Source organism: Notolabrus celidotus, chromosome 18 (assembly GCF_009762535.1).
Source record: "Notolabrus celidotus isolate fNotCel1 chromosome 18, fNotCel1.pri, whole genome shotgun sequence".
NCBI lineage: Eukaryota > Metazoa > Chordata > Actinopteri > Labriformes > Labridae > Notolabrus > Notolabrus celidotus.
This window is the reverse complement of record NC_048289.1, coordinates 15,130,957-15,154,485: the sequence shown is the minus strand read 5'-3', so window position 1 is coordinate 15,154,485 and position 23,529 is coordinate 15,130,957. Positions and strand designations below refer to the sequence as shown.

At 39.0% G+C, this 23,529-nt stretch overlaps 2 protein-coding genes and 1 long non-coding RNA gene across 4 annotated transcripts; 2 read left to right on the top strand and 1 right to left on the bottom strand.

Annotated features, from left to right (window-relative positions):
• Positions 1-301: 301 nt before the first annotated feature.
• zgc:92313 (uncharacterized protein LOC436869 homolog) lies at positions 302-7,550 on the bottom strand. The gene is made up of 6 exons (XM_034707453.1): positions 7,169-7,550; positions 6,841-6,959; positions 6,595-6,674; positions 3,493-3,764; positions 1,008-1,168; positions 302-861 (listed from the first exon to the last, which is right to left on the bottom strand). The coding sequence occupies exons 1-6, from the start codon at positions 7,212-7,214 to the stop codon at positions 607-609; spliced, it is 933 nt and encodes a 310-aa protein (XP_034563344.1). The 5' UTR covers positions 7,215-7,550; the 3' UTR covers positions 302-606.
• Positions 7,148-15,640, top strand: LOC117829782. 2 transcript variants are annotated; one of them, XR_004634693.1, is made up of 5 exons: positions 8,746-8,815; positions 9,913-10,109; positions 14,333-14,444; positions 15,195-15,400; positions 15,562-15,640. It is a non-coding gene; the product is annotated as an uncharacterized LOC117829782 (long non-coding RNA). The 2 variants fall into 2 exon arrangements; XR_004634694.1 differs by lacking the exons at positions 8,746-8,815; positions 9,913-10,109 and adding an exon at positions 7,148-7,771.
• Positions 15,641-15,647: 7 nt separating this feature from the next.
• Positions 15,648-20,929, top strand: pax10 (paired box 10; the record flags this gene model as incomplete). Its single annotated transcript, XM_034708654.1, has 6 exons — positions 15,648-15,783; positions 17,477-17,559; positions 17,669-17,825; positions 18,095-18,168; positions 19,529-19,661; positions 19,821-20,929. Coding segments are annotated over 6 exons (684 nt in total), but the record flags the coding sequence as incomplete, so codon positions are not given.
• Between the last annotated feature and the right edge of the window lie 2,600 nt (positions 20,930-23,529).

The following is a 23,529-nucleotide window of genomic DNA, read 5'->3' as shown; positions in this document are numbered from 1 at the left end:
GGTTAAGTTGATTTTCTGCATGAAATCCATGTTTTGAATCACCATAATGCCTCTGAATAAGCCACTAAAATTAAAATGAAAAGACAGACAATGTGCATTTCAGAAAGGTATTAAAAGATTTGATATTTCAGAAGCAAACGCTGTAGTATTTGCAGTTGAAAGGGGCTGTTTTAGAGGTGGGAATCAAACATTTTTAAAAGCTTTGAAGGAGAACAGAACCTGGATCAGGTAAAAAAAATGACACTTGTTGATCCACTTTTCAAAACTCAGCTATCACAAGTTGAACCGAGCACTGACCTGATTTCACAAATCAAATTAACAATTTATTTCAAATACAGAACACATAATTTATTTGACTCAATCTGATTCAAAATACAAAACCTATCAAAGCTACTTTGAATCAAAGATCATAATGTGTAGTTTAAGTTCTAAAACTAAAAATCATTTCCGTTTGTGTTCATTATGGCTCCATGTGCATGTCTGGCAGTTTTATGAGTTTTACCATTCAGGGGAAACTTTTGACTTAAGTCAAACATATAATTAATATGCTCCTTCATTTGGCCCGGTGCGTGATCTACCTCCCAGAGATCCAGCTTTCAAATCGTCTCATCTCTGGAGCTGGATCAGTAGAGTGGACAGACAGCTGACGAACACGACAACTCTCCCGCACCAGTTCTGATCCGCTCGGCCGTACAGCTGGATGTCTTGTACAGTGTCGGTGATGAAGCTGGAGTAGCTGGTCACCCTGGCGTACACACCTGGCTGGTTTGCATGAGCACAGCCCAGTCCGAAGCTCACAACCCCGGCTTGTACCCAGGTCCCATTCACCATCTGGCAGACCAGTGGCCCTCCTGAATCCCCCTACAAAGACGACACAGAAATATTCAGCTTTCACCACTGGGAGGTATTAAAGAGCTCAAAGTAGACACCAAAGTAGCATCCCATGTTATTTACATTTGTTTTAATGAATGTAAACAAAGCAGCAAAAACAGCTGATCCAACAGTACCTGGCAGGAGTCTTTGCCACCCTCCTGGAATCCAGCACAGATCATGTCGTGTTGAATGTCCACGCGCTCTGTCGGGTGCATCCGGTACATTTCCTGACATGAACTCTGGGAGATTATCGGCACCTGCACCTCCTGCAGAGTTCCAATGCCACCCAGAGGGACTGAGGGGGACCGATGAAGAAAATAAAATAAAGGAATTAATATTATTTTATTCAGTTTGAGTGCTTTTCTATTTAAGCCTTCTTAAAGTACACATTTCAGACTCTGAGATTTGGGATGGCTTGCTCAATTATCCACAATTAAGAAATGCAAATTCTAAGGCAGTGATTAGAATTAGGGAACTGGCTAAAGCAGATGGAGCATCATAAATTGTCCAGCTAAACTTGAGTTGTGTTGTAGTAATACAGAGAATAAAAGATTGGATTTTGGCATTGCTTGCAACGAGCCAAACTTCACAGTACTTCAATCAAGTGGCGAATCTCTCAGCCATCTAATGTTTGCATTCACAGGCACTAGTTGAGGTGCAATTCTGTTAGCTGCCAATTTAGAGTAAAAAGGTCTTGATATGAAGCGCCTGTAGCCTAGCTGCCTAAGCACGCCACATATACAGAGGCTATAGTCGGTAGTCGGTTCCACTTCCAGCCCCGACCATTTGCTACAGGTCTTCCCCTGCTCTCTACTACCCACATTTGCTCTCTATTCAACTGTCCTATCAATCAAAAGCATCTTGAGATAACGTTTGTTGTGATTTGGCGCTATACAAATAAAGATTGATTGATAAGATTAATTGATCAATAAAATGCGAAAATGCCCTAAAATGTACCTTAAAAAAACTTGACATGCTTGAGATAGCAACAGAAGCATCTCCATACTAAAGATAAAAACCCATAATGCTCTAGTCTCTGTAAAGGAAGGTTTCTAGGACAAGGCAATTGCGCTGAAATCCATACTATCATAATTTTTCTGCATTATTACTACAATATCCAGCAACTTGATGTAATGGTACATGTAAATAATGACATAATGATTCAAAGGTCTTTTAGGGGCCATGATGTTGATTTTCATATCATATTTTTTAATTGTCATTATTTCCTTTTTATATGGTTGACTTCATTTCCAGTTTTGGGTTCATGGGTGTGGTTTACCTTTTAAGTACCTGTTCAGTTGTGTGGCGGGAGGTATACAAAGAGGGTGAGTGGGGTTGAATATTTTTTTGTTGACCAACATCGTCATCGTCATTATTATTGTTTATTTAGATCTTTTTTGGTATTGATTTATTTTGAGTGTTTTGTTAATAAATAGAAAACGTTCCTTGGACTTTGATTTTGATTTATGGCAAGATGCGTCACAAACACAAGCCCTTAGCCTCTGCAGCACCTTTCAATCATAGCCGCTTCAGCTCTTTCACCTACATGAATATTGGGGATGCACCAATCCTACTTTTTAGGTCCTGATATCAATACCTGGGCTTTGGTATCTGCCAATACCAATACTAGACGATCCGATCCTGGTATTGATTTAACAATCCCCTTAATGTGAAGATAGAATCATGTTTTGGCAATTTTAGGCTTTTCTGACTTTGAAAACCAAAATAAAGTAGACATTTTTAAACTGACAGTATCATCATTCAAGAGATTATAAATGTGTACTAGCAGTTTGAGGAGATAATCTTCATAACCAACAGATATAACAATTCAACTGTAAACCTCAGCAGTGGATAAGAGGAAATAAATATTCTGTATAATAAAACTGCTTCAAATGAGTAAATAAAAAATATGTCAGAAGTACTGTGTACCTGTGGCAGGGAGGAGGGCTATTAAAATCATTGAATACACTATTACCCTGCACAGCTTTGCCCTTCTCCCCATCTGATCTTGTGACAATATTAATCAGCAGCACATGGCTGTTGTAAACACAGAAAATCATATAACTGAGATGAATAGTTCTGCCATATGGATTGGCACTATATATCGGCCCCTTGACACCGATATCCGATCTAGCTTTTTGAGTCTGATCTAGTTGATATCCGATACCAGGATCGGATCGGTACATACCTAATGAATATGACAGACTTGTAAACACAGGTAAAACAAAAACTTGATGTGAATTATTAATTTTGACAACATTTCACAACACTCAGATCATATCAAGATATAATCAAATCAATGTGTGAAAATATAATCTGATACAAGCCAGCCATGATTATTTGTAGATCTTGTATAGGACTGGCTTCTATAAGCCATCTGTTCCGTAAGTGATACCTATAGAGAAGAGAGAGTAACTCATTTAAAATTTATTACCACCTGCTGTATGCTTTCTGGACACCTGAACCTATATATGACGCCAGTATTGATCGCTTGTTTTGAAATAATTCCTGAATGTTAATGTGAAAAAAAGGGTTAATACTTTCATTCATATGCCAGAGTCCAAGTGAAATAGAGAGCCTTTTTTCAGAGTCAATGGTCCTTCAGGATGTGAGCCTTACCTTCATCCCGAACGTTCCCCCAGCCGGTGGCGTAGCACGGCATACCACCTGGGAACAGGGTGCCAGAGGACGGCAAGCACACAGGTTGGATCTGATCTGACCAGGTGACTGGGGTGGACAGCTCCACCAGTGCCAAATCCTTTCCACTGTGAGGCTCCACGTAACCATATGGAATCACAACCCGTCTCACAGAATGTGACGACTCATAAAAATTATAGCCGTTCAGCTGGTACCGGCCGGCATAGATCGCGTACGAGCCCACGTCTGATGGACTGAGAGAAGATGGAGGGACAGAGTGAAAACCTGATATGCTGGAAATGTTTACTGTGACATTTGAGATTGGCTTTGAGCAAAACAATTCCTCACTGAAGATTCTTTCACTACAGTTGTGGGAACTATTTAGGAAACTAGAATAACTTCCTCATTCTTTCACGGCTATGTTCATCAGATAAGTTTTAGTTTACATCCATCAGTAGCTCTCAAAGGAGACCAATACACTGTGGCAGAAAGAATACCTAACCCTTTAACAAAATAACTTCATGAGGCCTGCATATGATACATTACAACACCACACAATATGATAGGATACGATATGAAGCAAATGGATACAATATGAACTGACACGTTTAACACAACATAACACGATACACTTTGTTGCCCCCTCAGGGAAATTTGTCTCGAATGTGAGAGTTGCATACATTTACCTACCTCTACTAAAGTATGAATACAAATATTATCAGATGAGAGGTCACAACACATTGTTTACAGCCGAGATAATACCAGCATGTCTCATCTTGCCTCTGTAAGCACGTGTCGGTCAGAAAAACATTCTTATGACTTGACTTTAGGCTGACATGTGGTTTTAAAGAGATCACAGTGACCCTAAATCTCATCAGTTCAGCCTGGAGTCCAAGTGAATGTTATTCTCTAAACTGATAATATATTTTTCAGACATTTTTAAAATATATTGCACTCAGAAGAACGTGCTTAGTGGTTAGATGTCAGGCAAAAAAAACATCAGCATAATGTCTACCCAATGCAAATTCCACTTCAATACGCCTATGACGGCAAGTTCCCTGAACTGGCAAAGAAGAGGAACTCACCTTTAAATAAACACTAAAGGGCTTTTACTAAGCTGCTATGCGCGTTAACAAGAATTCCAATAAAATGACTCACAAAAGAAGCAAAAAGCCTTTTTGATCAGTGCTCAGCTGTGAATTCACCTGATATTTCTTTGTTTTTTGACAACAGTACTTAAGAGGCCTGGATGTATTTGTGTAAGCAACATGTTTTGGACTGTAGGAGTCAATACTTTCCAAGCTGTTTCAAGAAATCTCCTGTGAGCCTGATGCCTCACAACATAAAATCACCTTGGTTTCTTTCAGCAGATATTCTATCTTGTGTTTGCGCTACCAATTGCAACTCTGGAGACACTGGCACATTTGCCGCTTATCCTGTGTGCATTTTATCTGAACCTTGAGTTTGTGATATGGAGCCCAAACTTACGGTGGCCCTGAGAGCTCACAGCACTGCAAATTAAGAAAACACAAGGAAAAAGACAAAACACAAGCAAATTAAGAAAACATCTTCATCAATTTGACAATGCATGCGCAGCATTTAGAAAACGCGCTGCAAAGACCACAACACAACACATTAGAAAAAGACGCTGCAAAGACAACAACACAACACATTAGAAAAACGCACTGCAAAGACAACAACACAACACATTACAAAAACGCACTGCAAAGACAACAACACAACACATTACAAAAACGCGCTGCAAAGACCACAACACAACACATTAGAAAAAGCCGCTGCAAAGACAACAACACAACACATTACAAAAACGCGCTGCAAAGACCACAACACAACACATTAGAAAAAGCCGCTGCAAAGACCACAACACAACACATTAGAAAAACGCGCTGCAAAGACCACAACACAACACATTAGAAAAACGCGCTGCAAAGACCACAACACAATACATTGTGATCGCATGATTCAGCCCTAATGCAGTTATCTGCTTTTAAACTTTCGTTAGACTTTTGCAATCACAACGGTCTTTGCAGCAAGTTTTTCTCATGTGTTGTGTTGTGTTGTGGTCTTTGCAGCGTGTTTTTCTAATTTGTTGTGTTTTGGTCTTTGCATCCTGTTTTTCTAATGTGTTGTGGTCTTTGCATCCTGTTTTTCTAATGTGTTGTGTTTTGGTCTTTGCATCCTGCTTTTCTAATGTGTTGTGGTCTTTTCAGCATGTTTTTCTAATGCATTGTGTTGTGGTCTTTGCAGCAAGTTTTTCTAATGTGTTGTGTTGTGGTCTTTGCAGCGTGTTTTTCTAATGTGTTGTGTTTTGGTCTTTGCATCCTGTTTTTCTAATGTGTTGTGGTCTTTGCAGCGTGTTTTTCTAATGTGTTGTGTTTTGGTCTTTGCATCCTGTTTTTCTAATGTGTTGTGTTTTGGTCTTTGCATCCTGCTTTTCTAATGTGTTGTGGCCTTTTCAGCGTGTTTTTCTAATGCGTTGTGTTGTGGTCTTTGCATCCTAGTTTTCTAATGTGTTGTGTTTTGGTCTTTGCATCCTGCGTTTCTAATGTTTTGTGTTGCGGTCTTTAAAGTGTATTTGTCTAATGTGTTGTGTTGTGGTCTTTGCATCCTGTTTTTCTAATGTGTTGTGTTGTGGTCTTTGCATCCTGTTTTTCTAATGTGTTGTGTTTTGGTCTTTGCATCCTGCTTTTCTAATGTTTTGTGTTGTGGTCTTTGCAGTGACTTTTTCTAATGTATTGTGTTGCGGTCTTTAAAGTGTATTTGTCTAATGTGTTGTGTTGTGGTCTTTGCATCCTGCTTTTCTAATGTGTTGTGTTGTGGTCTTTGCATCCTGTTTTTCTAATGTGTTGTTGCCTTTGCAGCGCGTTTTTCTAATGTGTTGTTGTCTTTGCAGCGCATTTTTCTAATGTGTTGTGTTTTGGTCTTTGCAGCGCATTTTCTAAATGCTGAGCACGTGTTGTCATATTAATGAAGATGTTTTCTTAATTTGCATGTTTTCTTCAGTTGTAGTGCTGTGAGCTCTCAGGGCCACCGTACAAACAGCATGGAGAAGAGTTTTCTTACTTGGGGAAACAGTGAGCAGCAGATAGGACCCAGTTCCTTGTGATGAGAGAGCCTCCGCAGATATGACGATTCGTGGGTGTCTGGAGGCCGAGGGGGAGAGGAGGAGTGAGTCACCTCAGCATCACAGCCAAAACCCTCTCTCAGCAGGTCAGTCTCATAAACAAGACCTGGACTAACCCACACATATAACTACCCACAGGCAGAACTGAGACTGGAGATGAGGACAGCTGCAGGGAGCATTGTTACCTGTAATGATACATCCACCTGCCACGGCCAAGCCCCCTCCGTGGCGTCCTTCCCTCCAACTATTCTGTTCTCAATCAACGGAGCTCTGCCACATTGTTGGGCGTGGGAAGCCAACATACCTGAATGTAAACACAAATGACGTTTCTCTTTCACTCTTTCACAGAAGTACTTGCAAATTTAGCATTAAATGCACGACACATACAGTAAGTTATTTTTATACAATGTGTCCTCGTGTGTTTTTTTTACAGATAGACAGACAAAGAAACAACAGACATGGCGGTGAGGAGGGGAGAGGAGAGGAGAGTGAGAAGGAGTGTTTGATACTCACCTGTTAGGCACCAAAAAACTGCAACGAAAGCACATTTTGGCGACATTTTTCAACTCTTTCGGAACAAAATAGGGTTCAACTTGCTTTCAAAACAACTCACACGTAGCTCTAAAACCTTTGGTACGAAAATCCTTTTTTATTTTACATTAACCGTGAAATTTACTTTTCTTCCACTACTCGTATTTTGTTGCAAAAACTCGAACAATGCATTAAGTTAAAAGAAAAGTCGCAAATATTCAATTAAAATCAGCTTTTCATTCGTTTTGCCGTCGACTAAATCCGTTAACAATCCAGATTTGGCCAAACAAGGTTTCAGGTGCATTCCAGGTAAACGCCTCGATTCCAGACAGATGCCTGCCTGTGCTCCCAACGTCTCCAATGAAAACTTTGATCCCGCCTCCCTACTCCAGCTGAGCCAATGAAATTGATGGGATGCACCTGTGAACAAATCATATTCTCCTCATGATATGGTAACAGGTAAACTATGCTATTTTCCTCAAAAACGACATTTTTCAGCAGTCCTGTCCAAACGCACCATGAGTTTGCAAAGTCGTTTATTACTTTTACAAAGTTTTGACACTTCTCAGAGCTCTCTAAGTATCGGTAAGTAATGTCAATGTTCTGCTCACTACATGAGGATAATGCATGCATTGTAATATGTTCAGTGGTGGACTAAGAAAAAAGCTTCATTACTTAAGTCAAAGTATAGATACTCCAGGTCCAATATTACTCCAATACAAGTGAAAGTTGCTCTGTCAGATTATTACTTGAGTTAAAGTACTGAAAGACTTCCTTTTAAAAATACTTAAGTATTCAAAGTACTTTTTAAAAAAATCTCAAAACATTATATTTTCAAAACACATAAATGCAGTCAAGAATACATAGGAGTACATTCAGTTACATTATGTTTTAGAAACCATTACTTAACATCTCTAAAAACTAAACTGTGGAATAAAAACAGAAACTAAGTTACTCCAAGCACAGACAACTTAGTTTGAAATTTTCATCCGGAATTAAACAAATGTTACGTAGCTCAGCACGCTTTCTCAGGTTGGACAGTGAATGTTTGTATGTTTGTGCAGAGTGGGAAACAGGGAGAACATTTCAAACAATACGTATCATTCTTAATTTCAAAAACCTCTAACAGAGGCTGAAGATATGGCTATGGGTGCTCAGGTGGATAATTATAACCATCATTACCACCTCTACATGAACTGCCTGATCTGAGGGAAATGTGCTTGGTTTGCTCCACGTTCAACCGTGGAGACGCACGATATACAGGTACGACTAAACCACTGAGACAAACAGAACTACACAAACACATTTTACTGTCTTAGGGATCAGATTTCTGGAAAGAGAAGGAAGTTCATGAGCTGACTTCAAAGCAAAAGTAGCAAGTAACTAGAGCATTGATAGAAATGTAGTGGAGTAAAAAGTACAATAATTGTCTTCTGAATGTAATGGAGTAAAAGTAATAAGTTCCCCCCAAAAATAATACTCGAGTGAAGTACAGATACTCAAAAAATGTACTTAATTACAGTGCTCAAGTAAATTTACTCTGCTACTGTCCACCACTGACCATGAGTTTGCAAAGTCGTTTATTACTTTTACAAAGTTTTGACACTTCTCAGAGCTCTCTAAGTATCGGTAAGTAATGTCAACTTTCTGCTCACTAAACAAGGATAATGCGTGCATTGTGATATGTTGTAATGCAGTGGAGCATGAGGTTGAATAATGGTAACTGATACCTGCAAATTAGGCTATAGTTTGTTCTTGATGTCATACATGAGTTTAGTAGGCTACAGTTTTTTCAAATCATGTGTTTTACCATGTATAACATTTTTGACATGTTACACATCTAATCCATGAATTGCCCCAATAATATAAAGAAGAATGATATAGAAAGAATAGGCAACTTTAATTATTCTTTACCTGGAAATGTCTTCTTCCATGAATCCAGTATTTTACACACATGTATTACAAATTTGAACATTAAATTGAGAGGTGGAGGTTTATCCAAACAAACAAAAAGGTAGTTAAATGAGGTATAAAAAATCCCCCCTTTATAAGTTAACATCCAGTTAAATCTAACTATGTCTTTGGTCTAGTGTCTGATTTCCTTTGTTTGCAATTCAATGTTTAAACACATCTAGAAATGTCACCATGAAATCGTGCAATAAAGTCTCATGTATGTTTCTTTTTTTCAAATGTTTACTCAGTGGTTATTCACACCTGCTCTAATAGGCCTCACAATCTTTTGAAATTAAACCACTTTAATTGTTATGAATTTGAACTACAGTTGTAGTGTTCGTTTGAGCAAGGAGTACTCCACGTTCCGCAGAAATTATAAACCAGTTGAACTGGTATCTGCAGGAGTGGAAGCAGCTGGGATTTGGCACACGCAAGATGCACATTATCCTGATTTAAACCCATTAACGCTGATTCAAATACATGTAGGTTCAGGCTAGGTCAAAGGTCAATTACTGCCCTAAAAAGCATTGTATGCATTTGATTCTGCTGACTCTAAAATTAAGCATATGTTTGAATTGTGAACATCACACAACTTATGTTTTTAGAGTCTGCCACACATCTGGGCTGAGGTTATCCAATATTTCTTTTACATGACACCAAATGTTTATTCCTTCTGTCTATAAAGCTGTCTGTCTCTCTTTTTCCTTCTCTGTTTTCCTCTCTTCCCTCTCTCATTCTCTCTCTCTCCCACCCTCCCTGCCTCCCTGCCCCAGGCCGTGTGTCTAGTTTCACAGAGCAATTGAAGGTGACAGGGACAGAGAGAGAGGGAGAGGGAGAGAGGGACAGAGGGAGGACACATCACAGTATTGCCTGGGGCTACACAACAGTAGAAGAAGAGCGAAAGATGGAGGCACAAAGAGAAAAGAGAGGAGAGACTCATGAAAGTACGCGTAGGGAATTCCTAAAGCAGGTAAATGAAGAATAAAGTTAGACACATAAAGTTGAAACATATGTGTCTGTATGTGTGTGTACGTTGGGTGTGATTAGTCAGAAGTTCACTTTTTTAATCACTGACGGTGTGTTTGTGTGTGTGAGCCCCTTCCACTCTGCTCCATAATATATGAACGCATTATAGGGGCCAGTCAGTAAGAGCAATTATAATGCACTCCCGTTTGTTTTTATTTTAACGACTTGATGAATATTTGTCATGGCACGGTAACCATGGTGACTGCCTCCACCGCCGCCGCCTCCCCCCTTCCCCATCCCCCCTCCAGCGCTGAAAAAGCGAGGGATGGCGAGCGAGAGAGAAAGAGAGAGAGAGAGAGAGAGGGAGAGGTGACAGGAATGAACTAACAAGATGCACTAAAAAAATGCATGTCCCGGAGCTACATGAATCTTTGCAGTGAAGCACGCGCCGTCGCTCTCTCTCTCTCTCTCTCTCTCTCTCTCTCTCTCTCTCTCTCTCTCTCTCTCTCTCTCTCTCTCTCTCTCTCTCTCTCACACACACACACTCACACTTACCCTCACACACATTATTGCACTCAGCAGCACATAGAGATCACATAGGTTAAGCCACATTCCAACAACTGGAACACAATGAGATGCAAGCGTGATTTTTCTAACAAAAAAAAAGAAAAAGGAAACAATAGAGGAGACCGGCTCAAATAAAGGGAGGCAGTGGGACGGGAGGAGTGTGTTTGAGCATGTGTGTGTTAATGCTGTGTTTTCAGGTTAAGTTTTAAACTAAGAACACCTTCTTTAAATTAATAAACTCACCTTTTTATGTTTTATCCCTAGTTTCAAAGTACATTTTGAAGTTCTTTTTACATAAAGTTGTAACTTTATAATTCTTCTACACTAACTGCAGAGGCAAAAATGGATTCCTTCATTTACAGCTCTAGTTTTTGTAGATATAGGGACTTGTTACTTTGCATGTTATAAAATCACTTACATAATGTAGGTAACAGTATGCAACATAAACACATTAAGCCCCCAGTGCATTAAATCTCCTGTATGGAACTTTCTGTTTGTGTTGATTTTGGCCCCCCTATGGACACTATTAACTTTGCTGATTTTATCCTGCACATGTGTAGGTAGTGGTTTTTCAGACAAAAATCTCCCCCTGCTTCCTTTTAACAATTAAATGTATTACTCACCATGAATATTCATGGATGAAACTTTCAAATAAGCAGTTACCGATTGCTGATTTGCTTTTGTACATTAATAAAAGGGCATCTCGGTTTAGTAACCAGGTGAAAACTCCCAAACAGGAGCTTTAAATTAACCCACATAATCTGGATAATAGTCTCTGCTAATCGCACGTCGTCTCCGAATTTTCCAATGTAAACTTTTGCAAACTCACCTGGCAACATCTTGCCCATTTTTGGTCAAACTTAATATCTCCTTTCATACATCAACCAGATACACTGGTCATATTTTATTTGATATTTCTTCATATTTATGACACCAATTTTGTACTAATTAAGTTTTCTTAATAGTACTGCTGTTTACTTGGTTTTTGATTTGTGTTTGCTTTAAATAACTTAAATCACAAAAAAAAGTCTGAGTATGCTTAGACACACTTTTCAAATCACACTGATCTCAACATTAGAAAGATATAAGGATCAGTTATAATGTTATAAATGTAATGTAAGAGAGGCAATCTGCATAGCAAGACCTTATTTTGACACCTTTAGAGCCAATAAGTGATATTTTTTACTCAAACTGAAGTAAAATGCAGGAATGTACTGAACATTGACTGTTCTAGTTGTGTGATATTGTTACTTTAATCCAAGCATCTGAATGCTTCTTCCACTGCTGTTCTTCTTCCTTTTTACCTTTGAACTTGTCAAGTCCTTTCCTTTCTCCAAGGCACGTCTCGAAGGAAAGTAACAGGGAAAGAGGAGGAGGAGGAGGAGGAGGAGGGGGGGGGGGGGGGGGGGGGGGGAGCAATGGGGGCAGCAGAGAAAGAATAGCAGAGTATGAAAGAGAGAGGGAGCGACAGAGAGAAAGGGAGCGCAAAGTCTTGTCAACCGGAAATAAAACAAGCTGGCACCCTCCCCATCCCCAAGCCCCTACACCCACCCCAAAGTCACATACTTCCTCTTCACTCCCTCTATCTCTCTCCTCCGCCTTCCTGCCTCCATCTTCCATCTCTCTCTTCTTCTCTCCTCTTCCGCTGCAAAGAGATATATTTAAACCCCCGTTCGGTTCTGCTCTGGCTCTTTGACTCGACCATACATACCGCCATACCTGCGTCATTACTTACACCCCACTTCAAACCTTGTGTGTCTATGCATAGGGTTTCTGCGAGGGGCTTCGGGGCCGGACAATGCCTTTGTTTATTGTTCTGTAGCTGTAAGGCCTGTGTGTTACTGCAGGAGAACAATACCTTTGTAGACAGGAAACAATACCCAGGTGATCTGATAAGCTGCTCCTCAGAATGCAGCCTGTGTGTTCAACTTAACACACCTCTACAGAATCTTCTAGGAAGGCCCACAATTAGCTGCTAGGATTAAATCACTCACTCTATATGAGCATGATATTAAATAACTGATGAAGAAAATTACTTTTAGCTGAAAGAATGATCAGAATAATAAATAGAATGATCAACAAATCATTAATCCTCAGCCTTTAAAAAAATTATTATTTATTTATTTATTCTTTCTATGTCTTTCAATTGAGAAAATCACAAAATAACTCTCAGATTTGAGGTGTGATGATTGAGTTATTCATTAATATCAACTCATTTTTTTGTGCATCAAAATACAAAATATAGAAAAAATGGTTTGACGATTTATCAATATTTTCTCATGTCTTAAGGAAAAAGCAATTAATCAATAAATTAGTCAAATTTAAATACAGTGAAACTTGTTTTTAAAGCAGTGTGTGCCGTATTTTATTGTAGTTACAATTTAAACATATATATAATATCCATTTTTTTTTCCCAACATTTTTTTTATTGATTTTCAACAACTTCAGACATGCATTTATAAACATTCATATATTATCTTCACATCTATGTGCATAAATACAATACAGAACATACACACACAAAAATCCCAGGTGCATTAAGAAAGGACATAGAGGACTAAACACATCTTACATCCACACATATAAAAAATAAAATAAATCATAATAATATAAATATACATACATATTTATATATGTTCACACACACACACACATTAAATTATATTTTTTTACACAAGTTTTTATACAAATATTTTTATTTATCTTTTGTTAAATCAGGGGCTCTAATTCAGTAATGTTAAACACTGATTTTTTATTAGTCTTGATCTTGCTTGAAATCAACACCATTAATTACTCTTTTATGAAATCAATATTTCAAAGAGAATTACATGCTTTTTATCTAAGGCAAAAAGTGGAACCATTGTTATAATAATACATTTAATTAATGTAAAAACTGATCATCTCTTATCTTTATTAGGTGTTAAGAACTCTTTATTGCGTCGGTGGTTTCAGGAGATATGAAGAAATCAATATAAAAGATTATATTTTGCAGTCTAACAATGATTCAGCATCACTAATATTTAATTCCAGCATGTTTTATTATCTGACCATGTGTGGGGTTGGTGAATTCATTATTTTATGATGCAGTTACATTATTGAATATCTGCTTTAAGTATCAAAATGAGGCTCATGTAAGAAGGTCTGTGCTCATCTTGACATTAAGTTTAAATAGTATCAATTGTCTTGTTGCATGTGTTTGTGTGGTAATTCAGCACACTTTTACATCTCATTAATGCTCAATGTTTTGTGCACTTTATGCTTAAAATTGTATCCCATCATCTATTTATCATCTACTATCTCTCCATTATCGTGGCTTTATGCTCCACTCTCTCGGCCTCCCCTCCTCCTCTCGCTGGCATTAAGTTCAAACTTGACACTGATGTTGACTCACTTTGTCACCCCTCGGTGGCTCCCTCTCTCTCTCCCTCTCTCTCTCTCTCTCTCTCTCTCTCTCTCTCTCTCTCTCTCTCTCTCTCTCTCTCTCTCTCTCTCTCTCTCTCTCTCTCTCTCTCTCTCTCTCTCTCTCTCTCCATCGCTTGGAGGACAAGAGTGCCCGCAGACGCATTTCTCTCCAGAGCCCCCCCTCTCCCTCTTTCACTCTCTCTCACCCTGTCTAACTCTCTCCATCTCTCTCCTACTCTCTCCTTTACGCACACACAGTGTTGTCAACAAAGCTGGAGAACAAGGGACGCGGGGGGAACAGGGGAATAAAGGTCCACGGAGGAGGAAACTATCACGCAGGACCACTGGCATCAATACACCTGGACGCTTGGTAAGTTTGCAAAAATGTAGCGCTTTTAGGCTCATCGTGGCGTTCTGAGGTCTCTTCTTGAGCATGGACTTTTGTGGTGGCATCCATTACGAGTCACTTCACCGCCAACATCGGCGATAATTCCTGAAATTCCGCTAAAAATCAGATGAATGAATTGTGGTTCCTGCAGCTACTTCTTTCAATTGAGTGAAGTTTGACCTTTGACATCATACTGCCTCTGTTGGTTTTGAGATTTCCCTCAGCATCGACAAACATTTGCTTCCTTTTTCGACTCTCTATGGAGCAGATTTGAAATAAAAAAGAGGTTCAGGAAAGCTTTTAAAATTGCAAACTTAGACTTTATTCATGTCGTAAAAATATGATGTTGGTGGATACTGGAGCTCTTATTTGGAAGTAAAAATGGCTTGGGTTTTAAGGAGGATAATGTTCATAAAGCTTCTCTGTGTGTGTCATGTTTGTGTCTTTTCATGCGTGTATGTGTGTGCATGCTCCTGCTTACCAGCAAAGATAGCTCTAAAAGCAAGTAGCATAATAAATGTCATAGCTTTCAGAGTGGCTTCTAATGTACCTTAGCTCCCAATGGTATACTAGCATACCAATGTATAACACACACGCGTTACGACAGCAGCCGTGTAACTAACTCCATTTCTGTCAGTCATCATGAGCCTAATTCACCACAATGCCGACCATGTGTGAACTCATGCGATATGAATCCCTCTTTCTTCTCCCCCCACCCTCCCACACCCCCAGAAAGGATAGAAGGAGGCAAAGGAGGAAGAGAGGAGCCAAAGGTGATACGAAGGAAACAAGGCCCTTACTTTCTCTTCATGGTGGTTTGGATGATCATAGTATGTATGAGAAGTTAACCATGCTGAACCTGCAGAGCGGCTCAAACTGGAGCGGGCCTAACAACTGGTACCATGACCCCACTGGTGTTCAGACACAACACAGCACAGGTGAGGAAGAAGGAGGAGGAGGAGGAGGGGTCTAAACACATGTCAATACTCACAGGTCATCAGATAAATGTAGTTTCTTGGGAACTTTTTTAAACCATGTCTTGTCATTTGTTTCTCTCTCCACTCCCATTTCTCTTTTTGTCACCTTCTCTCCCTGCCAGTGTCTGACGGCTGTTTGCTGGACACGGAGGGCAGCATGGGGGGAGAGGTGGTTGGAGGAGGAGGGGGAGCAGGCCGAGGAGGAGGGGGAGGAGGGGGAGGAGGAGGGGTCCCCGTGGACAGGGATGACGGCGAGGAGTCGCAACTGAGGCTGCAGCTGAAGAGGAAGCTGCAGAGGAACAGGACCAGCTTCACGCAGGAGCAGATCGAGGCTCTTGAGAAAGGTCAGGCCACTGGATGCACGCACATCCAGCGCTTTCTCTCTATCTAGCCAATCGTTGCCCACCATGAGTGTGTCATGACGCAGCTTTATCCTGCTGCATGTTCCCGCCTGCCAACACCTTCATTGTTTGTTTGTGGTCTTTACACCTTTTTTTTTTAAAGCTTTTGGTGAAAAGAGTAAGACTTACAAAGGAGAAATCACCAAATCTAAATCCATCTCTTTCGCATTTATACCCGTCTAATGATGCATAAAAGAGTAGAAAAGTATTTTATGATCACTTCCACATGCAAATCATCCGTAATCAAAACGCCACAAATATTCCCAATGTGCTCCAAAATGCCTCAAGCAGCATACGCAGCAGCGTTCCAGATAATGCATCATTACTGAGGCTGTGTTGTGCAGCGAGATCTGGCCCTCCTAGCTTCATATCCGCTGAGAGGGATCACAGAGGCACCCTTGACTGGATATGGCTGCAGTAGGGCCCCTTGAGCTAAATCAGGACGCAATGTCCACTGTGCAGCCGAGTGGAAGTGTATCACTGTGGTCACTCTGTGCAAATGACATTAATGAGGTACGCTGACCTCAGTGCACGGCCGAGGCACAATAACAATCATGTGTTGACACAGACGCCAATTACAACCCAGCCAATTAAAGCAATTTGTTAGGCAGACTTAATTCATTGAGCCGTCATCGTTATCATCGTGCAATATTTATTAATTAACTCTGAGTTTTAAGTGTGAAATTTTCAGTGAACTATTTTCTGTTAACATGAAAAGCTTCACAATGCAAATTAAAAGAAACGTGATTGTGATCCTGATAAAACGTTTTATTTTAAAGCTAAATTTAAAGGATTTTATCTGCGTTGGCAATTCATTGATGTGCTCCAACTGATGTCAAGCAACCTTAGTGCAGACGGTTCAATTTATAAAGATGTCTTCATTAACAGACCTCAAACTTCAGAGTTCATTAGCATGACTCAGACTGTCGGCATATTTTCGTTTCAACTTGTCAACAACAGAAATGTCAGCAGTTTGTCAACTTTAGATGAAGTGACACAACGAGACATGATACTTTAATGCAGAATCTCTCGTGGACACAGTGTTCAATAATTGGCATGAAATACTGTCAGCATTTTTTGTCATAACCTGTTAGTGAAAAGTCAAATTCTGATAGCTGTAAAAAAAGAGTTCTAAAAGATGAAATCATAGAAAATAAAAACCTAACATGTGGATTTCCTTAAGTTTAGTTTGAGTCCTCCTAAGTGCTCAGGCAGCTTCTCAACTTGAATCCTTTCATTTGAACTTTCTGCGTGTTCCATGATGATAAATAATTGATACAAAGTGCAACAGATAAATATTTTAAAATATGGTTGTAAGGATACATCCCAGCTTCTTGAATTTGTATATTCCGTGGCAAGATAATTAGAAACACTCGTCTTAAGCAGTGATCATCAGATATGCAGATTAGTAGTATTGGTCTTAACATTCTGGTAATTAATCGGTGATTAAAATCATTTGCATTTTAATCTGCAGGCAGATAGAATTTTCCTTTCACATAAAAAGACGGATGCACACATGAATGCAAAATATGTTAACACCCCGCAGCAAGGGTTATAGGCGAGCTGCTCTCCAGTAGTCCTGTCATCCTCGGTCACTGATCACACTGCGTCTGACATCAGTTAATATCTTCCACAGAGTTTGAAAGGACACATTACCCAGATGTCTTTGCACGGGAGAGATTGGCAAATAAGATTGATTTACCCGAGGCCAGGATACAGGTAAAGAAGCTTTTCTAGTTTTCTTAGTTATACCTCGAGATCACTAAAGGTTGGCTTATGTGATGTTTTTAAAAATGCATGTGATAAAGAGACCTTTTTTGATTGACAGGTGTGGTTCTCAAACCGAAGAGCCAAGTGGAGGAGGGAGGAGAAGTTGCGCAATCAAAGGAGGTCAGGGGGAGTGACTTCCTGTTCACAGAGCCAAGCCCCTCTGACCACTTCCTTCAACACATCCGTCTATCATCAGCAGCACGGCAGTAGTTCAGGTAAACAACAGTTATCACTTTTACATACTTTGTAACATCGCAAATAACGTGTCCATTGACTCTTAGAAAAATATGACTCGTCAATGATGACTTCTTTATGACATTTCATAACAGAGCTTCTCTTCTGGAGTATGCTCCTGTGTGACAACATTTCTACATTACACGTGTTAATGTGTGTGCATTGTGTGTGTGTGTGTCTCTCTCTCTCTCTTTCTCTCTCTCTCTCTCTCTCTCTCTCTCTCTCTCTCTCTCTCTCTCTCTCTCTCCAGGGTCCATGTTGAGTCAGGCTGAGTCGTCCCTGCCCAGCTACAGCTCTCTGTCAGTTTTCTCATCTGGAGTCCAGGTTGGACATTCATCATTCAACATTCATCATAAGCACCTACCAAACTTAGCAAAGCAGGTCATCGTCACAGAGCAGACCTAGTTTATTCACTCTTTAAAATCAGGGGTATAAAATGTACAAGAGTGAGAGTATTAATACAACCGATGTGTTGAAGTTAAAAAAAAAAAACCTACATTTTAAGTCCAACTCTTTTTGTTAGTGTTGTCAAAATGAAGTTGCAAACTTAAATATTGTTACAAACTAGCAACATAAATGACGCTAAAAATAGAAATTAGAGCTCATCTAAAAACCACAAAGCTAAGAAGGAGGATGCTAATCTGAAAACATGTATATAAGATTTTAAGTTTAAATCTTAAGAGGCAAAAAAGTGCCAAAATGTCAAAAACAATCCCTCAATTCTTGACTCTGATTTGGTATAATCGTGTTATTGGCATCCAAAGTAGTCTCACGGAAGACTGCCAATCCGAGGCCTTCATTTGCATTGCTGTGGGCAGAGCCGCCAGTGAAGAGAAACAGTGTCTTTACACAGTTAAATAGCATCATCATTTTAACTGATAGAGACAACAACATTGTGTTTATCAGTCAAAGTTCAGCAAGTAGAACAATGTGTAATTAACCACCAAAATCAGGAGGTCAAAAGGTCTTCGCGGGCCGAGTCTTGTTTGGGGAATCATCAGTAATGAGATTATCTTCAAACCAGATGGTTTCCAGTATTCTACACAACCTGGACACATTTTTTATCAGGAGTTGCAGAGTTGACAGTTATTTCTTGTTTTAGAAAACTGTATTGAACCAAAGACCAACATAGATTCAACTGCAGCGTAAAATTCACAAAGTTTTTAATTACATGACTGCTACGATTTGTGCAACTCCCGCCTTTAGATCAATGACCTTTGACACAAGATCCACTAAAACTATCCAAGAAACAAACAGAAAAGTCTGCACAGCATGACCAAATGTCTTTGTATTCCAGTGGTTGACAGTCTGCTAGAAATTCAAACATTAGAGGTAACGAAAGTAATAATAATTTAAAATTACTTGGCATTAATTAAAAAAGAAAACACAGAACAATTCAAATTCAAAGATCAAAAGTTATGAGTAATAATGAAGAAAGTAATATGAAGGATTTGGTCTGCTCCCGTGTTTTACTACCATCATGCAATACTCCTCTAGCACCTCCTTGTGGTTAAACCAAAACTATGCAGTCACACCTACAACCCGCCATCAGAACATTGTGTATCACACAGCTATTGTTGCTTAATGAAGGTTTTATGAGAGAATAAAAGCCTCTCCCTCTCTTGGGTGTTTTTATTTGAATCTAACCTTAATCTTTCCCTCCCTCCCTCCCTCCCTCTCTCAGTCCATCCCTCCTCAGTCGGCCTCCTCCTACTCCTGCATGCTACCTCCCTCCCCCTCTGCCCCACGCAGCTTTGACTCCTCGGCGTACTCCTCCCCTCATCTGCAGACTCCCTCCTCAGCCAACTCCAACACTGGTGAGTATTATTTTAACATGGACAGAAACACTCACCTACCTTGTGTGTGTCTGTTATCTCAGGATGCTCACTGACATTCAGGCTGAATTCTTTTTTTCTCTGCCTGAAACTGACCCAGAGTCTGTGTTTGTTTTGTTTTTTTCCCCCTCTTCCTCTCAGGGCTCATATCGCCCGGCGTTTCAGTGCCGGTTCAGGTCCCAGGAACTGAGCAGCAGAGCATGAGTCATAACCTGGGTCAGTACTGGGCCAGACTACAGTGAGCAACAGACAATCAAAAGATGAAGAAGAGGAAGGAGGAGGAGGAATACAAAGGGGGCATGTAAGAAAAAAGTGTCAAGAAAACAGTATTGGGACACACAGGTTTTTAAGGAGGCACAGGACTGAGTAAAAAGGGGCCTTGATGAGTTGAAGTCCCCAAAATGCATTAAATGTTTACAAAATCAGCCAAGAGCTGCTTTGGTTGCACTTGACTGTACTCTGCTGGTATTTGCTTAGTATGATCAGGGTGCGCTTTTTTGTTTTTATGTACAGATTTTGTTTTAATCCCAAGGGGAGAAGAGTATAAAAAGGGTCAGTTTGTGTTGAGGATTAAATTAGAGTCAGGATTAAGACCAGGCTACAGCTGGGTTTAGGTTATACTGTCTGTGAAGATGCAAGAAATGACATTGCTTTATTTGACCTGTTAGATGAGGATTAGATTTGGATCCTTTAAAAAGTGTGCTGTGTTTAATAACGTTGGATATTTTGGCTCTACTTAGATTGAAAGATTATTCATAGTGAAAAAAAATGGAAAAACAGTGTACTCTAATTTACACCAGGTGGAATTCAGACCTAAGATTATTTTGTATGAATATTTGTTTTACGCATTTTGTCATAGAAGTGTCACAAGACTGCTTTGAGGTTTCTAGAAAGCTTAAATCTTACGTCACTGTGAACTCTTAGCACGCTAATCAAAAGTCTAAAGACAACACATAACCAGTGGAAAAAAGGTGTGCTTCTGCATGCAGGGATTTAATTCTCAAACAGAGAGAAGCCCTTGAAGGAGATACAGCAGTACTAAGTGAACACCAGCAGACGTTTGTATCGTAAAGTGTAACCACAGTTAGTTTCTTGTTACTTGAGCAGCTCAATGATGTTGTGATATGAAGCTTGTTCCCTAAGCATTTGCTGTGTGAGGCTACTGTGAACACTTTAGAATTGCTCATGGCAATCACTTTTACGAATATGAAAAAATACATACCAAAAAAAAAAAAAAAAAGGTAAATCCTGCCTACCCTGCCAGCAACGTTACACTAAGACTGAAACTGCTTATTTTTGTACAGACGTCTGTGTATGATGAAGATACCTGTGGGATAAGGTCAGATATTATTGGAGGGAAGAATGTAGCATGTTGTAGACTCAAATCATCCTGGAAGCACAAGTTATTAAGGATGCACCAGCTGAATATTGGTATCTGATGTCTTCGGATATATCTCCTAAATATGAAAACATTGCATTATTACAAGTATTACAGATTATTTTGCCAAAAAACTCAAATCTCACCAAGTTTGTTCTTATTAGTAGTATTAGAATATGTCAGGAGACTCAGTATGTAACACATTCACATGACAAGTCTGTATATAATCTTATGCCTGAGAATATGCCTGAATTGCTTGTAGTGAGTAAAAACAAGTCTGCCAATGCAGTTTGAAAAAAGTACTTAAGTTTGCTGTAATTATACATAAAAAATATATAATCACTTTTACTTGTTACAAGCTATTCAGACCTTAACCTTTGCTTTAAATGTCTTAAGATAAGATGTGTATCCGATATTGTCATGTGAATGTGGCTTATATTAAGTCTTGTGAGATATTTTGACTCTAAATAAGATTGATAATACACTTTCTAAGATTTGGTTGTTTGCAGTGTACAGCTGCAGTTCTAAACAGGATGTATTTACTTGGATTTGCAGGGAATTTTTTTGGTAAATCCTAAACTCTCAGCTGTCGACAATCATGCATTACACAGCATAAAAAACAGCAAATACAAGAACTTGCAAGACAATCAAAGCTTGGGGTAGGGGGGGGAAAAGGGGGAAAACTGTGAAATATTGCAACACTGTCCATACAACTGCAGTGACATAATCAACTGTGCATGACCAAAAACCAGCCGCTACAGACAATCAGCTATGGCCGAAATGACTGGAGTGTTGTACAAAAGGATAACTGTAAATGGCAGAATTTTATGTCTGCTCACCGTCCTCTGAATATCAGTTTTGTTGATGCATCTCAGTTTGAATCTCATATGAAACATCTTTCAGCTCTTATTTATTTGTCTTTTCACTGGTTCACATAAGTCCTCTGTGTTGTTTCTGTTGTCGTCGTGTGTTGTAATAGTATTGTTTAGCTACCAAGAGTCAACCCTTTTGTGAAGGCCTTGGATCCCTTTAATGAAAATAAAAAAATGTGTGTCATGAAAATAAAGTCAAAGGTCTTTATTTCTGATGTTGTGTAACATTTTCTTTACAATACACCTGATTATTTATCAAAACGATAGCATGAAGTCCATAAACTCAGATAGTATTATGTTTGGCAGACGATTTCTGTAGGCAAGTCAAACTTTATTTATATGTCGTTTAAAAAACAAATTGCTGTACAAGCTTCGTAATACGCACAATACAAACAAACAATTAAAAAAAGAATAAATATTAAAAACACCATAGATAAATCAAGAAAAAGCCACAATAAATAAAAGCAAAATAAAATGTCAGGATGTCTTGCTTAGCAGGTATTAAAAGCCAATGCAAAGAGGTGCGATTTAATTTATGTTTTAAAATTCTCAAATGTACCAAAAATAAGGGCTGTATAATTTTTTTAGGCTACTTAAAGCTCCTGTGAGTAGTATTTATCTGGTAAATGAAAAAACAAATTGATACTAATGCCTCTAATTATCAGTGTAAAGGGCTTAAGTCAAGTCGACTTGAACATCATAACTCTTTACAAGTACAGTATATCAATATCCCGTCATAGTTGCTCTTCAGTAACTTGATGTGTACATGGGAAGTTAACTTCTAGAAAGTGTATCAATTTGGAAATCTGTGTTTTTTGTCTTTACAGATGAATTCTGCTGCCACCAAGTGGCCATAAACAGTAACTGCAGGTTTAAGATATTTCATTTGTTACATTTGCCGTGAGCAATTTTTGATTTGTGTTAGATTTTTGATGCCACCTACGGCCAAAAAAGTAAATCTTTTCACTTTGCTTACCTTAAAACTTACTCTATTGTAATACTTGTAACTGATGTCAAATGTATCAAAAATCTACCATAGAAAGTGTAAAAAATATAATTGTATATGACTGTGGATAGACCATCTTTGCATGTCAGTGAAAAATGCCACGTCATATGAAAATTGATTGTTCAGTGCTCTTTGAACAGTAAGATATCACTGTGGAGAAATCAATTTCAAGAGAACAGAAAGAAAACTGTCTGGGCCGCCAATTTGAGGGTGTAGATTTTATGAAGTACAAATAGTGGGATAGTAAATTTGACATTTGGAACCATATGTTGCATATTTCAGCATGAAAAAAAAAACCCTTATGAGAACAGAACTTTTTGAGAGGTCACCTTAAAGCTCCTGTGAGGAGCTTTTAGCTGTTAATTAAACAGACTGGAATTAATATGTATCCTTCTTTATGACCTACAAAAGTACATGTGCTCCTCGGCAACATACTGACTGTTTCTCTGAAGACTTTTTTAAAGCTTGTAACCACTGCAACAGGGTAGGTGTCAGATGAGCAAGCCAAAGAAACAGCGATTTTGAAAAGTTAGTTTGAAAAATTCACAATAAGTGATGCATATGAATGATACAAGACAGCAGGATGGGAACTTT

Bases quoted from the DNA above. Each gene is read 5' to 3' on its own strand.
- zgc:92313 (XM_034707453.1), bottom strand. From the start codon at position 7,214: ATGTCGCCAAAATGTGCTTTCGTTGCAGTTTTTTGGTGCCTAACAG. The intron at 6,960-7,168 runs GTGAGTATCAAA...GTTTACATTCAG, and splicing joins AGTTTTTTGGTGCCTAACAG to GTATGTTGGCTTCCCACGCC. The intron at 862-1,007 runs GTACTGTTGGAT...TCGTCTTTGTAG, and splicing joins GTGGCAAAGACTCCTGCCAG to GGGGATTCAGGAGGGCCACT.